The sequence below is a fragment of the Zalophus californianus genome, chromosome 6, assembly GCF_009762305.2.
Source record: "Zalophus californianus isolate mZalCal1 chromosome 6, mZalCal1.pri.v2, whole genome shotgun sequence".
Taxonomy (NCBI): domain Eukaryota; kingdom Metazoa; phylum Chordata; class Mammalia; order Carnivora; family Otariidae; genus Zalophus; species Zalophus californianus.
The window spans coordinates 29,638,528-29,656,323 of NC_045600.1; the positions used below are offsets into that span (position 1 = coordinate 29,638,528).

The following is a 17,796-nucleotide window of genomic DNA, read 5'->3' on the forward strand; positions in this document are numbered from 1 at the left end:
AAGTTGAGCAAGTTCCTCCCTACTTCCGTTTTTATCATGAACGACCACTGTATTGTTCCTCAAATCCCACAATCCTTAGCCAATCTGCCTCCTCTCCACTTTGCAAAATTTATGCTTGTTTTATATACAGTGTACAAGGTTTTTAGCCATACTTAGCAGGAAGAATAGGCTAAAAATAGATCTACCCGGTATTTCTAGAAGCAAAAGTACAAACTTACTTTTAAAAACTATTTTGTCCAGTGTTCCTGGTTATTCTCATTGGGTGGGCTGGTCTGCAGCAAACTATTCTGTCATTACTGGACATGAAGACTTTGTTCATTTTTTAAAATTCTCATGATTCACACTGATAGCATTTACTTTGGCTTGTTCTTCATAAACATGACAACTTTCTTAACCACTTCTTTAAGACTCATCACTATACTTTCCCCTAAAAAGAATGTCAAAGAGACTGGAAAAATTCAGTGTAGTGGGCAAAAAAATGCTAATTAGAAAAGTTGTCCTCATTGGCAATTACTAACAAAAATAAAATCATTTTAAAAATGACATGGATACTGGGTAGGAACATTTTTTTAAAAAATCTGACTGAGATGCTGTCAAAATTATTTTTATTTGTGCACATATTCTAAGCTATTTTTATTTTAGCATAACAAAAAATTCTATACATACAATAATCTGAGGTTGTGAAAAATTTCTCACAAAAATAAAAAGCTTCATATTGGGTATTAAATTGATAATAAATGTACCTGGTTTTGACTTGACATTAAGACAAATTTCTATTACAGAGAAAAAGGCTCTTCACTGCAGCATTGTTTGTAATAGGAAAAGACGGGAATCAAACCGAATGTCCATCAATAGGGAAACTGATAAATTACAGTACAGTAACACAATAGAATATTATGCAGCCATAAAAACGGGAAAGCTTTCTATATATTGACATAGAAAGATCTCCAAAATACATGACTCAATGAAAAGAGAAAATGTCCACAGCATGCTATATTCTGTATAAGGAAGAAATAAGACTATATGCATATATGACATCTGTATAAAGAAAAACAATATATAAGAAACTAGTAAAAGTGGTTATGTAGGAAGAGAGAGGGGAGGAGACAGAAGAGAGTAGGAACGGGATCCCTCGAAGGAAACATAATTAACCTTGATTTCTGCACCATTTGAAGATATTAGCTAGTTAAGTCCCATAGGAAAGAAACTAGATTTTTGTTCTAAAGCTGAATTGAAAACACAATCCACAATTTAAAGTCAAGACTGAAATATCTGCACTCCATTACTCTTTTTGGACTGTGAACCAAAGCATCCTCACTGCATGTCTTTGCGAAGCTCAAATCCACCACTGCAAACTGCAGTCCCACCACAGCCAAACATCTTCCAGACATCACTGCTATCAGCTGTCTTACCACTGGAAAGGGCTCCAACCTGTCATCCAGCCCAGAGCCAGGCAAAAGAGCACAGATGAGCCAGGGCACAGGAACCATTACTTGTGAAGAGACAAGATAAAGCTACCAGTGTCACTGCCTTCTTCCCTCACCTGAGGACTATCACATGTATTTCCCTCCTGATAACATATGTACAGATCCACGAGCTGTCTAGAACCAATGTGGGTGGTCATCTGAACTTTAATTGGGCATTAGCTGTTATCATAATCTAAAAGAAGAATAAAATTTCAGGAATGGTAATTGTTCTGCCAAAGCTTCATTCGTATAAAATGGGTTTTGGGAAAAATGTTTTCCTTATGGTTTATTCTTTAAATCTAGCTGCCTGAATCAAAGAAGAAAGTGGCTGGTCAAACTCATTTATCCTCAGTAAAATAATGCAACATGGCAATGTACAGGCTAAGTCAGCAGAGAATTTCATCCACATCCTTAATCAAAGAACCAGTGCTATTCATTATCAAATAACATTGCTTCTTGAAATAAATATTGCAGACCTAATTAGATATGATCGTTTTCCCCTTTAACTTCAGTAACTTGAAGGGTTAAGTTTTTAAGGAATAGAAAGCCCAATAAATATTTTCAATTTTTTGCATTTTTAATAATTATCTAGAAAAACAGTGGAGATACTCATTTAAGTAAAACCACTACCGTGTACATGAAACTTGACATTTCCTATGAAAACAGGACTACCAATTTTTTCGACTGCAAACTGGAAATTGTACTTTAATATGTTCTACTTAATATTGGGCACCAAAGCCAGCAGCAGTAATGCTTGGAGCTGTCTTTCCACAGTTTCTTCTCCCACTCGCAGGAGGGAGAGGAGGATGGGGTGTTCAGTGCATTGCGTAAGAGTGCAGGCTCTGGAACCTGAATGCTTGGATTCAAGGCCTGCCTCCACCAGACCCTAATTGTGAATGGTGGGGTCTTTCAGCTTCTTTGTGCCTCAGTGATAGCACTGGTATCAAAGGATTCTGAGGACTAATTAAAATAATGCATGTAAATTGCTTCACAGGGTGCCTGGCTTAGTCACTGCTCAATAAAAAAAATACCTATGTTTGTTACTCTCTTACATGTGTCTCACACGCCTGTGCAGCTAGACTGCCCGCTGCCATAACCACACTCTGCTTTCATCCCTCTGTGCTTGGTTCTTCCTGTTCTGAGTCTCGACCACCACCCTGCTGGGTCTCGGGCCCGAGGAAATCCTCCTCCCTTCCATGGCCCATCTTGGGAATGGGCCTAACCAATCATGACTTGGCCCTGTTGGCCTGCACCTCCACTGCTCTTTGTTTGCAATTCTCTCATTATATTCATTATATTAAACCTGACTTTCATTATAGTAATTTATGACCTTGTCTCCTTCATGGGTAAGGACTGTGTCTTACTAGCCTATTTATTCTCCAGAGTATTTAACAATCCACCAAGAGTGGTTCTCAATAAGCACTTACTAGATTTGAAACAGTTGTGCTTACTTATGACCGGGAACATCACATATTACACAGTCTGTACCAGCAATTCTCTCACGGGAGGCTCACAAAGGTTAAATGAGATAGTGCACGCAGCGGCCTTCTAACAAGCTATTATTATATTGTTATCAACCACAGCTAATAGTTCTTCGGTACGCACCATGTGCCCGGCATGGTGGCTTTTCATTCCCCTTGCACAGAGTAGATGAGATAAAGGTGTTTTTTAAATGACTGATGAAGAAAATGGCTTTGACATGGCAAATTTAAAAGTAACTATTAGCCGTTTATTAAAAAGTTGGGTTGAATAGATCATGAAATTCCTGATACTTCACAGCATAGTTTTGCGTATCTAAATAACTCAAGACATGCAGAAGTATAAAAACTTGCAAATTGTAAAAACAAAGGGCAGTATTCTGCAAATATGTGTACCCAGTGTTCAGGACTAGTAAGGGAAAACAGCACTGAGAACTTCTTGAAGTCTCAATCTTCTCAACTGTAAAATGGGCCAATGATTAGAAGCCCTGTGCAGGGCACTCGAAGGAGTAAATGAGGACATGTGGTAAGTGCTTACAGCAGTGCAATAAGTAAACATGCATGCTGATCTAATTTGTTTTTATCATAAATGATGCTCTCAATTATTGAATAAGTGAAAATCTAGGACCAAGATGGATAAACTAAATCCAGAGTTGATGCCAAGTTTCTGAATCACAGTTTGTTCTAAATTCTTGACAGTGTGAAATCACTGGTAGGGTATTGCCCTATATAGGAAGATGGAAATGGACATCAATAAATAGTGAGAGGCCCAGAAAGGCATCAGGAAGGAAAATGTGAAAGCTTGGATAAGCCACATATACAACGTGGATTAGCATATATTCATTTTCTAAAACTTCAGGAATTAAAATGCCTACCTTCAGTTCCTGCAAACATATCAGTCTAATCAGATGAAAAACACATTCTCATATTTTTGTGAAATGCTTTCTTATATGTATTAGATATAATTTTAATTTGTCCTATTCATTTCAGCTTTTTAAAAGCGGTAAAATGAAAAAATAAAGCACCAGAGATCTGAAAGGCAAAATGTCACAATGAAGCAAGCAAATAGTGTTTTCTTTTTCCAAGCATAATCATATAAGCTGTTTAAAGGAAAAAAGATAAAGGAATTGTTTAAATAAAACTTAAGGGGAGATCTAGAAGTCCTTTTCAGTGAGTCTAGTTTCCTGATACCACTCTATGAATTTTTTTTAAATATAAGAATGTACAAAGCATGAAATTTTTAAAAATGAAGACATGGATGGAAACAGAAAATGCTTTGCAATGATTCAAATGCGTAATCTACTGCACTTATATGCATTTCTTTTTAAAAATCTGTATGAAAGGCATGAAAATAATCATTTTCTCAAAATGATTCCAAGGCATTAATGAGATTTCCTACCAAAAAAGTGACTCCCCAGACTAAACACTCAAGTATGCGTGTCATCTGCTTTTTATCAGCACAATCCTGGCTTTGAATGCTATGGAGATATAAATGAAAAGACAGAGGCCAAGGGAGCGGGGGGCGGGGGGGTGCCTCTTAGTCCAGATTTAGAGCTGCATATATAGAATAGCAGGCTTTAAACTTTTAGGTTCTACTGCCTAATAAAATTTCCAAAATAAAACCGGGAGACTACCCTAGGTTGCCAAATTTTAATTTCTCAGAGGAAAGGCATTAAAGAAAATAACTAACACATATTATCAGCAAAATTTATGAAGGAAAGGATATTTTAATACCCCCTAAGAAGAAGAAGCCCATAATTTTAGAATGGGCAGTTCTGTGAATTAAATAAATTTAGCTTTAAGTTAAACTCACTATATAGTGTTCTTATCTTTTCTACGTTGATGGGACCAGAAAGTGTTCATCACTAAGAGAGGGCATAAAATGGGCCAGAGACCACACAAGATGTCTTTAATTAGGGCACCCAGTTTTTAGCGAATATGGGTACAACAAAGGGGAAAATGGCAAAAAATAACTCCCTTCTATAAAAAAACCTGTTCCAATGTAGGATTTAGAATGTTCAATTTGTGATTACATTATCAGTGTCTAAATATAATTCTCCTTGAAAAGCACAGTAAGTGAAAAGACTGAATCCATAAAGCTGAACCTAATCCTCATTTTTCTATTCCTTCTCTGTTACACTGAATGTTCAGAACATTTACTGGAAAACAGCCCCCAAACAGTTAAGCATCAGCAGTCTTCTGAAGCATTCCAAGTGTGCCCAATTTGCATGTTATAAACACGGACAAGCAGAGCCTCCTTGAAATCTATGTACAGAACAGACATCAGCTGGGCTCTCTGACAAGTAAAATGAATGGACAGAGAGAGCAATGAATAGAGTTGTGTCCAGCCATTGGTTGCTAATATATCCCTACTAGCTGAGTGAAAAGAACATACCTTAAAATGGATTTTTTAAAAACTCCTATTCATTTTAATGTCTGAATTTTTGGTTAATTAAGGAGATGCCATCGAAATTTGTTCATAAAATGGCATTCAGTAAGTGGAACAATTTTATGTTTGGAGGAATTTTTTTTAATGCAATAGTAAAGCTATTATTAGTCATACCGCCAGGATGTAATATGGCTGAAATGTTCAAAGATGTTCAAAGAGAGAGTCAGAGTATATAAATACAGCATCTAACACAACTAGCCCAGATGCTTAAACTATTCGAAGCAGAATGTGGGCATATCCCCGTTTAGTGGATTTTCCAGAGTATAACTTTTCATCCTCTACCCTTATGCTGTTTCTGTATGGATTATCCTATCAACCATCTGCCTCTTGACCAAAGGGCCACACATTAAGGTACAGGAAGTATGGAAGTGAGAAAATCTTGAGAATTTTCCTTTTGTGACTAATTAGGACACAAATTTTTAAAATTCTGTATTTAGAAATCTTGGCTAGAATACATCTTGGTGGTATAAATAGACTTTTCAAAACTGAAGCGTCTAAGAACAGCGTGGTATAGTGGCTAACAGCAGAGGCTTCAAACTTATTACCTGTGTGAACTTGGGCTTACTACTCAATCTCCTTGTGCCTCAGGGTCCTCACCTCTAAAATGGAGATAATAATGGTGCCATTCTCATAGGGTTGGGAGAGTAAAAGGGGTAACATACTTAAGGCACTTAAAACAGAGCCTCTTATTGCTGCTACTTATTCCTAGAGTATCTGAAAAATTCACTGCATTTATGGAAGATTTCATACTGAAAGAGCTGAACACAGTTTAAGAACCATATCTACCAATTCAGACGTAGAAAATTTCATCAGATGAGAAACGTTCAGAGAGTTAAGAAGAAAATGAGTAATTGCAAAAAGACCACACTGAGATAAATGGTATCAGTTCGCCCTGTCCAAAAAGAAGTATCAAGGTCTGTATTCTGGAAACCTAGCAGTTAATCTGAGCAGCAAGAATGTCTTCCAACAGAAGCCAAACTCACCCCTTGTTCATCCAGTTTCATGAGCTGCTCTGTGACCTTGGGAGTGTTGAAGGCCAACCTCAGGCACTGGACATTGAGCTCAGGAATCACGTGCTCCAGCACTTCCTTCAGGGGCAGTCCTCTGGCTGTCGAGTGCTTTGCCGTTGAGGGAATGGCATCCTCCAGGACTGAGCCTCTCAGTGTCATGAGCTGAAAGACAAGACATGTGCTCGGCTGAGGGCTCTCTGGGTGTGGGAGAGGTGTAAATACATCGAATGCACTGACGGCCTAGGTTAAGGTGCTGCTGAGGAGCTGGGAACGACTTCTGAAGGGGAAGCAGGTGAGGGAGAAAGAATGAAGGGAGTGATAGAAGAACTCCCTAATGAAAAGAGGCCAATGCTTCCAAGACCCAGGCAAGTCCAAAGGAACTCATCATCAAGCCTTCCAGGACACCGACTTAAAAATCAAGTAAGGCCATTTCCTTAAAGAGCTCAATAAGATCAGGGTCTATATGGCTGTAAAATGCCACTAACCAAATCAAGAAGGAGCTATCCCAGAGAAATATCTGAAGGATTTAGACGTTATACCTTTTTTTATTTTACATTATTTTATTACACATTATTTTACATTACATTATTTTATTACAAAATTTTATTACATTATTTTGTTACAAAGATAAGGGGAAGGATAAAGTTTTAAATTCATAACATACTGCTGACAAGCATAAACTACTTATATCCCCTAATGCAATGACAATAAGACCATGACTGTACTTAGTACAGTAGCAGAGTCAACAGCACTGGAAATCACTTTGGATTTCCCCTTCTTAAAACGCTTTCCATTAGTATGAAATATAAACATAACCAAAAAAATTTTTCTATGTAATGATTTGTTGGAGAAAATATGAAGCCTAGAGCAGTCTTAATTCCTAAAACGTGTCATGCGGCAAAGCTGTTAATATAATGTAAACATGGTACGATGACCTAAGAAAAAACCCCATCACCAAACACCTTCCCACCAAACCGGCAGGTCGGGACGCACCGAACTGCAGCAGGTGTGGCGAGGGCGGACAGAGGAAGGTGTGCGTGCTGAGGGCCAGGTGCGCTGTGCAGGCCCGCGACGGGGCAGAACCACAGCCGCAATCCGGAAGGCTGTATTTGCTAAGAGTGGAACAAGTTCGGGTCCTAAGAGGGTCCGAGAGCAGAAGCTGGGGCGTTGTGGCTCAGTGCATAAGAAAAGTCCCTCATGGAAGGCGTGGCACTAAAAAGGGGCCATGAAGTCGGGGTGGGGGGGATTTGTAAAAGAGCATGTCAGAGAGCGAAGGTACGCAGGTACAGAGATAAGGAAGAACCGGACGTGGGGCGGCAAGAGCCACCGCTATGGCGGAGTGCGATCTGAGGAGAGCGCGGGAGGGCGGCTAGGGGAGCCGGCAGGTGGGGGGGGAGCCGGCAGGTGGGGGGTGGGGGAGCTGGGGGGGGAACAGAGCAGGAGTGCGTACCTGAGGGGTGTGCACCCCGTCAGGCTCCAACAGGCAGCCTCAGACCTTGTTTGAACGGGGAAGAAGATGTGTATCTACGATGAACGGCAGGAGGAAGAAGCCACAGGCAGACAATATAGCTGGAAGGAAGCTGTAAGAGTCTCGGAAATCAGGCAAAGGGGACATGATAAACGGTTAGCAGGGAAATGGAAACCAAAGGAACAATCACCAGGGAAGTCAAATCTCTAACGTTTGCCAACTGATGCGGAAGAGAGAGGAGGGTAGGAAAAGCAAAATTTACCAGCGTCTTGCTCTCAATACAAGAACAAGGTACTATTCATTTAATTAATATCTTTCATTTATAAATAATTTGTTTTCAAGTAACACTTGTGTAAAAAACATCATTTTTCCTATGATTTAATACCTAATTTGACCGAAATGGTTTCTGGGCCTTTCTTTCGTGTTTTTAAAGCATGGGAAACTGCTGGACAAGCACATTACTGTGCTCCGCCTTCCCTGAGATCACCTGAGCCTGAAGACAGGAAGCTACAGAGGCTGGAAGTCCCTTCCGTCGAGAATCCAAGGCCAGGAGTGCTAAACCTGTACCACAGAAAGACAGCAGCTCACCTCAAGGAAGCCAAAGCGCAGGAAAAAAAGAAGGACTCCTTTTTCTCTCTGGATCACTACCATTGCTGGTATTTTTGTTAATGATTTCCAGAAACAAGACGAGAATCCTTTTAAGTCCCTGTGCACCTTTGCTTGAAAACACTCACATGCTGTAAGGTTTTGTTCATAAACTGTCAGGCTTACATACATGTTTATGTTTTTCTGTTTATGTTGTGCACTGATGATTCCTACTGAAATGAAAATGAAGTGCCTTTCGGACAGGGATGGACATCCAGAGATGTTTCTCTCGAAGGACTTTTGTTAGTTAATTTTTGTGAAAAGCCTCATTAAGATACTACAGTTAAACCACATTTAAGGGTGACTTTGATTGGGAAGGAGAAAGTTACACGAAAGCTAGGGACAGACACTTCATTACATACACATTACAGAGGAGAGGGAGAGCACGACCTACGATTCTAGGCATTAGACGTATAGTCACGAACCACTCAGACAACAGTCCCTACCCTCACGGGGCTTAAATTCTAGTGGGGCAGACAGAAAACAAAATAAAAAGTACAGCATGTGAGGCAGTATTAAGTGTTCAAGAAAAAAATAAAGCCTAGCAATAGACATGAAATGCAATGTGTGGGAATAGAAATTTTAGATCCGTGGCCAAGGAAGGCCCCTGTCATTTATGCATAAAGGTCAGGAGGAAATGAGAGCGCTCCAGCCAGGAGGATGCCAGGGGAAGAATATGGCAGGACAGAGGAATAGGGAGTAGCCGAGCCCTGAGGCAGAGCAGTCGTCCAGGTGGCCCCTCAGGGGAAGGAAGCCAGAGTGGATGGTCTCCTAAATTAGCAAGGACACTGACAGATTTTTACCCAGGAGATGGGTAACCATTAAAGGATTTTGCACTGAGCAATGACAGATCTGGATTACATTTCTAAAGGATCCCTGCAGGGCTTAAGGGCAGAGCTGGAAGAAGGGTTCTCAGAGAAAGATGATGGTGGCCTGGCCTAGGCTGAGGTGGTGGGATGAAGGAAGGGGTTGAATTCTGGGCATATTTTGAAGACAGAGTCAGCGAGTTTTGCTGACAGACCAGACTAGGGTTTAGGAGGCTAGGAGGAGAGAGGAGCCCAGAGTGACTTTAAGTTTCCGGCCTAAACAACTTCAGTAACAGAGTTGTCAGTTAAACATTAATTTGAACATAAACGTTAGTGATGACGGCGGTGTCTTGAACCATGAACAACATTTGACTTGGATGTTCTCGTCAAAGGCTAAAGCAATGGACCCAAGGGACCATCAGATGGGCTGGCAGGAAACGGACCCAACGGTCAGACCAGAGAAGTGTTGGGGGAGGGGGGTGCAGGTTGAACACTGGGCCCAGGTAGCAAGGGATGAAAGGACAGAGGTGGAAAAGGCAGAGCCACCAGCCATGGCGGAGGGATCACGGTCACTCAGGACAGCAGTTAATGCTAGAGACAGAAAAGAGGCTGGGACCAGACAGGGAAGAGCCAAAAAGCAAGCTGGAGGGTATGTAAACCAGTTGATGAGGGAGCAGAAGGCTGGCTGAACACAAAGCACAAGCTGACAGCCTGCAACCTCCCCCCACTCCTGGGTGGGACAAGTGTGACATTCTTCCAAGAATCTCCCAACTATCTTAATGTTAATGCCTTGCTAGAGGGGAAAAACAACCTTAACTTGACAAGGGCAAGGCCTCTGGTATCTCTTGGGTCCTCCTTAGCGTAAGAAAGTTCTCTTGAAACCTCCCTTTTTCCTTACCTCCCCCAACCCAACAGTATATAATCAGCCACCCCTTATCACCCCGGTGCAGCAGCTCTTTCTGCCCATGGGTCCTGCTTTAATAAACCACCATTTTGCACCAAAGACGTCTCAAGGATTCTTTCTTGGTCATGGGCTCTGGACTCCACCCTACTGAACCTCACCTATATTCCAAAAGCCGATCACAGTGACAGGAGTAGGGGAAGAATTCCATCACTTAGAAAACTCTGACCTCTGGCATGAATGATGGTAGGAATTGGAGTGGCCCTGGAGGGGTGGGGTGAGGGGGAACAGGTGACAACAGGAGGACAAAACCCCAGAAGTAACAGGCTGACAGAAATCCAGAAAGCCAGAAAGGGGCAACCACCTGCATCCAACTTCAAAAACTGTGTTCTCTGTGCTTTTTATGTTCAACAGAAGCATTTACCCTGCTTAATGATTAGCTCTGGTGTGGACAGAAAGTACAGTAGAGCATGTGAGCTCTTCAATTCTCTCTGGCCACTACATACAACCCATTAGATACTGAAGTCATGCCTTTAAAAATCCTATTTTTTAATTTCCCTGGAGTTCAAGCTGAGAAACAATTACAAAGTGAAGCCAACCCCTGAAACCTGCCTTGTATCCAAGGAGGGAAATGAAGTAAATGTCCTGTTTAAACTGGTTTCAAAACCATTATTTTCTAGATACCTCAGGGGGGTATTAAGCATTAATGCACAACAACAACCCTAAAGTGAATTTGGCGCAGAGAGGCAATAATAAATTCGTAACTGGCACAACTGTACACGTTTAGAAAGAAAACAAAGGAGAAACCTCATTGTCCCAAACTTGTTCATGAGTTTATAACACCACCACCACCAACAAAAACTGCTTTGTTGGCTGTTTTATTTTTCCTTTTCTTTTCTGACCTGAATTTCATTTTAAAATAAAAACTCAAATATTACATGTGCTTCGAGTCCTAAAGAGCTCTGAGAGCCGGCCTCACGCACAGTGAGGTAGCCTCGAGTTCACCGGGTCACTCTGGGTCCCCTGACAACAGGGGGAGCAGGCCCAGGGGAAAGCCAAGTGGAGAAAATTCTCTTTCCCACTTCTTGGTTCAAGAACTGTCCTACGCAGCAACAGTTTGGAACAGCGAGTTAACTCTTGGGTGACCCTCTCTCTTCTGTAAGTCGGCTGGCTCAGTGCTCCCGGCTGCCCGAGCAGTAGATACAATATCCACTTTGGAATCCTGAGGACCCAGTTTCCTAGAGCCACACATAAGTGATGCATCCTTCTCCGAATCAAAACTCCCATTCATTTATTGCATCTACCCAGGGGTCGATGGAAAGGAAGGATCCAAATCTAACCATGATGTCCACCCCCATCACCACCAGAACCAATGAAAGGGGTCTTTGTTTATGCTAAGACATTTGTAGCTATGTGCTATTACACTGAATTGTTTTGCTACTACGACTCCTCACTCCAATTGAGCCTCAATCTTTCTGGTTTGCAACTTACCTCACTGGTTCTAAAAATTATTCGGTAGTTGTATGGAGATCCATTTTCCTTCGTTTCTTCTGGTTTTTCCCTTCGAATGCTCACAGCCACAGGACCAAGATTCTCATCAGCCCCAAAATAGTTCCAGTGTTCTTAGGTAAAAAAAGGACAAAGCAAAATTAGAACATTTACACAACACTTTAAAAATGTTATATTCTGTTGATATTTAGATCACTCAGAAGTTCTGTCAATAAAATGTAAACACATTTAGCAAATATTCCTCAATGAGTTATAAAACAGAGACTTAGCTACACAACTTTGGTCTCCAAGGAGGTAACACTGAACAGAGGTGGTCTGTTGCGTGTCTTTTTAATTTTTTTTTTAACTACTCTGCAACTTACTACTTTACTAATTTTTTTTTTTTAAAGAGATTTGTGTTCTGTCCCTTTATTCTACCATTTAAATGTGTGGGCTTCCTTGCCTAAGGGAAGGTTTGTGCCAATGATTCTTAGCTTTTGTTAAAAAACAAAAAAACAGAAAACAACCCTATACCTGTTGAGAATAGAGTTTGAGGATTGAAGGCTTTCCCCCAGATTAAAAAAAACTTCCCAGGCGACACCTGGGTGGTTCCGTCGGTTAAGTACCAGGTCATGATCTCTGGGTCCTGGGTTCAATCAAGCCCTGTATCCCCAGTCTCCCTGCTCAGCAGGGAGTCCCACTTCTCCCTCTCCCTCTGCCCTGCCCCCAACTTGTGCTCTGAAGAAAGAAAGAAAGAGAGAGAGGAGAGAAAGAAAGAAAGAGAGAGAGAGAGAGAGAGAGAAAGAAAGAGAGAGAGAGAAAGAGAGAGAGAGAAAGAGAGAGAGAGAGAGAGAGGAGAGAGAAGAGAGAGAGAGAGAAAGAGAGAGAGAGAAAGAGAGAGAGGGAAAGGAAAGGAAAGGAAAAAGGAAAAAAAAAAAAAGGAAAGGAAAAAGGAAAGGAAAAAGGAAAGGAAAGGAAAGGAAGGAAGAAAGAAAGAAAGAAAGAAAGAAAGAAAGAAAGAAAGAAAGAAAAGAAAGAAAGAAAGAAAGAAAAGAAAGAAAAAGAAAAGAAAGAAAGGAAAGAAAGAAAAAAGATTTCCCAGAACTGGAGAGAGGAAAAAGGTCTGTGAGTCACTCAGCCACACTCTCTCCCAGCAAGAGTAGGGTCTACGGAGGAAAGAGCTTCTAAGAGCCCTTAGAAGACAGAAGCTGAGTAAGGCCCGGGACTCTGGGCCTCACCAATGGTTCCCAGGCAATAAGCACTAGAGGCAAGAACCCGAAGGGCATGTTTGGGCTGAGATAAGAGGTCTCTCCTAGGTAAGCAGTGTGGCCAGATTACTGACGATTCAGGGCTCTTTCCTCAACGTGCTGGCAACGTGCAAGACCCCAAACCTTAGCACAACCTGGGGGATGGGGGAAAGTCTCCAAATGACTGGTGTTGAATACCTTCCTCTTGACCAGATGGGAAGTCAGGATCAAAATTAAATTAATTTACAGAAAAAAAATTTTAAAAATGATATTCACTATACACTAAGTACATACTTCTTTAAAAAATTAAAATTGCTGATACACACAAGAGATGTTCACAGATGAGGCATCCATAAAACACAGAAATATATGAAAAGCTAAAGTAGCTAACTTATTTTTCAAACCTCCACAATACTTTACATTGTCCTAGCTCACCTACATGTGACATGGTGGATGGTGGAGTCATGATATGGTAAGTTATCCTCATACAAAATGCATACATTTGAAAATACAGGTCGTTCCCATACAAAACATAAAAGCATTTGAAAATCCATGAGATAAGAAGAATAAATAAATAAATAAATAAATAAATAAATAATAAAGATGTCTACTCACGCATTTGCAAATACTAAAGAGTGATTATATAATGACAGCGTGAGGGCTCTCCAAGAACATTATCACAATCCATGGAAATTCAAATAAAACGCAACGGGACCACAGGCAATGAACGTCTCCGGGACGGACACCCGAGAAGCAACCCAACAGGCATCACGAAGTTCATATACAAACACTCATGTACACTCTCCAAGCACAGCACGTGAGAATCCTCACACACTGAGGCTGTTTACTACTACTTTGCATATTAGTTTAAAATAAGCTTGGCTGTCTGGTCTTCAGGCTCTCGGCTTTATCTCAGAGATGTGATCATCGCAGATGCTGACCACGTCCGGAGCGTGGGGCTGACACAGACTCACGTGCAGACAGTGATGTGAAAGCAGAACGGACGACTAGGAATAAAACAAAGGCAGGAGACAGAAATCGTACGAAAAAGCAGACGAGAACTTAAAGAAAAACAAGACAGAGGTCTGGGGCCATTTGGTGAAGGCGCAATTGCGTAACTTCGGAGAGTGTCTGACCACGGCAGCGCGGAACCATACAGTGCACGTGGCAGGGAGGAGTGGGAGCCTCATGTGTCACACGCTGTTCTTTGCACTTTGTGGACCACACTGACTCCAACTCTCTAGAAAGTCCTCCAACACACCCCACACCAGGAAGGGCAGGTGAGATGGCCATTCTCTGCTGCTGGAGACGTTCGGGGCTGCTACCAATTCACGGCCAGTAACCTCAGCCGCCCTCAAGCTGTCCCCGGGCAGCTCTCGCCCCCTTTCCCCGGAGCAGATACTGCAAAGGTCCTCTGTTCTCCTTCCACCTCCCCCACCTCCCCTCTCCTCAGTCTCAGCGAATGACAACACTGTCTACACCACAAGGAAAAGAAAGAAGCCACATCAGAAGCAAGCGTCCTCATTTTCCACCATCATACACACAAACTGACCTGGATCCAGACTTTTGCTTCCTTTTCCTTACAAGCCCAAACCCAATCTTCCCCTCAATTCTGGCCTCCACTCATTGCACCTTCCCTGGGACTCCCGATGCCTTGATCCCCCTCTTCAACTTCAACATCTCTCTACTTGCTCATTCCCATCATCACTGAATCAGGCTCATGTCTCCATCTTTAAATATAAAACTTGTCCTCAATTCCTTATCACCCTTCGGGTTCTCTCCTCTGTCTTTGCTTCCAGTGGCAACTTCCTGAAAGGGCTGCCTAGTTCCTCACCTTAGAATTACTACAATCCAACTCTCACTGCACAGCCACCAATGACAGCTTTCAAGTGAAAACAAATTGATACTTTTGGTCCTTATTGTGCCCCAATTCCCCCTAACATCTGGCACGGATGATCATTTTCTCTAGAAACACGTTTACCTCCTGGCTTCTGAGATACCACCCTTCTGTACACTGTCCTTTTGCCACTCTGGCTGTTCTTACTCTGCTGCCCTTCCCTTCCTATCGTGAAAATTCCACCCACGCTCAGAACGAACTTCTACTGTCACCTCAAAAAGGTCTAGATGCCCCTACAGACGTCTCAAACCCCCCTCCCCCCGCCCCGTATCTTCACATCCTCCCAGTGGAACTCTGTCCATGAGCATCTGTACACATGAACTCATTACCATCCTCAGAAACGTGCACAGCTCCTCTGCAGTCCCAATTTCAGCAACCACTACCACATGCACCTAGCTGCCCATGCCAGACCCTGGGAATTCCAACTTCTACCTAGCTCTCAAATCTACCTACTTTCTTTCCCATCCCACTGCCACTGACTTACCCTCATCATCCTCTATCTGGATGTTTGTAGGTCTTCTAACTGGTTTGCTTTTACCCAAATCACTCACACGGTAGCCAGATGATCCTTCTAAGATGCAGACCTGATCATCACTATTAAGTTTTAAATGCTCTGGTTTCCCAAGGGTCCTTGAATACTTTCCATGCCTTCCCAAAGGCCCTCTCAGCCTGTCGAGAGCCTGTCACTCCAGTTCCAAGTCAGATTGCTCCATCATCCTTCCAAACCTGCTATACCGAATTTTTCTCAGTTGCTCAAACTTCAAAATGCCCTTTCTTACCTAGAAGACTACCTACAACATTCTTCCCATAGCTCTATTTAAGTCCCTTCACCCTGCAGGTCTCAAATGAAATGCTATCTAGACATCCTCTAAAAAGTAACAACACTGGAGCAAAATCAAAGTGTTTACTGTGTATTAATTCCAATACTTCGTTTTAAAGTAAAAATTCACAAAAGATAAATTATTGAAATCAAATATAAAAATTCAGAAATATTAGGACACAAAAAATATAAATTCATAAAAATATAAATATTAAACACTACCACTTTAGTATAAATTGGCAGATAAAATTAAAATAGTGTTATTCTGAAAAGAAACTAAACCCTACATAAAACTGAAGAATGTTTACAAGACAGAAAAAATCTGGGTGGCTCAGTCGGTTAAAGATCATTTAAAAGTTTTATGTGTAGCATCATCAAATCCTGACCATATTTTTTTGCAATTTTTCACAGCTGCTAAAGAAGTACATTTGTGAGTTGGAGGAACATCCATGAGATAATTATAATTAATTTCTAATACTTTCTTCAGACTCTATCTTCAAATAAACCCATCTCTGGTTTGATAACTCTAGGAAGAATTTTTTAAACTTACAGGTGTATCTGTGCAGAAACCTCCATTTTTTTTTCCTTGAGAAAGAGCTCTAGCCATTATTTCCAAGAAAGCATGTCCATTTGATCTACTTCAGTTTCATCAGGGTAGATGGAAATCCTGGTCTGGTTTCTGGTGTTAAATTCACTACTATCATGATCAGACACTGCTTGTTCAAAACATCTTTCCACTTGAGTGAGAATTATTCTCATGATAAAAGCCTTGTTTTTTGTGTGTTCTGTCCCTGTTTCCTGCTCCTGAGGATCACAGAGGTCTAAAAACATACCTTCTCTATACGAACATAACTTTATTCAGTTCAAAATCCTAATGGAGTGTGAACCCTCTGGCACCAGATGTTCAGTACATCACCTTAAATTCAATTTCTGAGTCCTTACACTTCGATCTCAAGACAAATGATTTTTTTTTTTTTTTTTAACCAAAACACCAGCCTTTGAGGGGTCTCCTATCTGGTCCTTCTGGCCAGTCTTGGCTCTGCCTGTCCTTCAAGCTCGGTAGACTCAGAACCTTCCTCCTAGCAGCCACCTACCTGCACGCTGAGTTATCCATCAGCTGCAGAGAGCTCTTCCAACCAGACCCATAAATCAGCTTTGTCTTTTGCAGGAATGGAAGGGGGCAAAGGGGAACAAGAACGGGGGAGTTGCAGAAGATGAGGCTTACAGAAAGGCTGGAAGCCTGTGATGAGAGAAATCAGGATGATGAAGTCTGAGGGAGGAGAGGGAAGGGAAGAGGAATTGGATACTCAAGCAGGGGTGGATAAATTGACTCATGGAGGAGTTGAAATACAGGTATTACGCCACCAAAACTAAAGACATTTTAGCGCCAGCATAATGGAATGCCAAAAACCAATACTGCAAACACTCGATTAGAATGATATAATGCGGGGAAGTGAGGCACTTTGCCAAGCATTCTATCCAATATGCGTGTCCACCATGACAATGTAGGTATTTCCTTCTTTTCTACAGATGTGGCAGCTGTGATTTAGAGAGAATAAGTCGCTGCCCAGCCACAACCAGCAAGTAACAGTACCAGATTTCAAACACATGATTTTAACTATTGATTTCAAAGCTCATTTTTTACCATTTTATATTAACATTATCTTCCCAAAAGTTTCTGAAATTTTATTATGAATACAAAAAAGTCTAATAAAATGTGATGCCTAAAGGGATCAAGTGGCCAGATCATGCACAGAGAAAGCTTTCTTGAGCTCAAACTGCTTAAAGTGGCCAGAAGGGCAATTTCGGCATTTTGTGCAGAATAACTGGATTTTGGATCGGTTTCATATTCCCAGAAAAGGTTTAGATCAAAGCATCTTAATCAGAAATCTCTGAAAATATCTAAAATCAGATTTTTAAAAAATAAAGAGCTTGTATCAAAAAAAGAGCTTGATTCCTTGATGTGCTGTAAGTCAAGGCTCCACTGTGTTTAAAGGGAGAGATACTCACATTTTACCCATTGATGGTTGATTCCCTGCTGCCCTCATTTTCCATATTTAACAACACAAACGTTTAGCCTGAAGTTCTTAGTTCTGGTTCCTGAGTTTTAACAAAGATGAT

The 17,796-nt window shown here is 41.4% G+C and overlaps 1 protein-coding gene across 20 annotated transcripts in view; it reads right to left on the reverse strand.

Moving 5' to 3' along the window:
• SIPA1L1 (signal induced proliferation associated 1 like 1) overlaps positions 1–17,796 on the reverse strand; it is a 468,863-nt gene that overhangs the window by 105,973 nt on the left and 345,094 nt on the right. For all 20 annotated transcript variants that reach the window (XM_027568806.2, XM_027568796.2, XM_027568799.2 and 17 more), the window contains 2 exons: positions 11,715–11,845; positions 6,377–6,565 (listed from right to left, as the gene is read on the reverse strand). In XM_027568806.2, the coding sequence (XP_027424607.1) occupies positions 6,377–6,565; positions 11,715–11,845 (320 nt within the window). The remainder of the gene's footprint in view (positions 1–6,376; positions 6,566–11,714; positions 11,846–17,796) is intronic.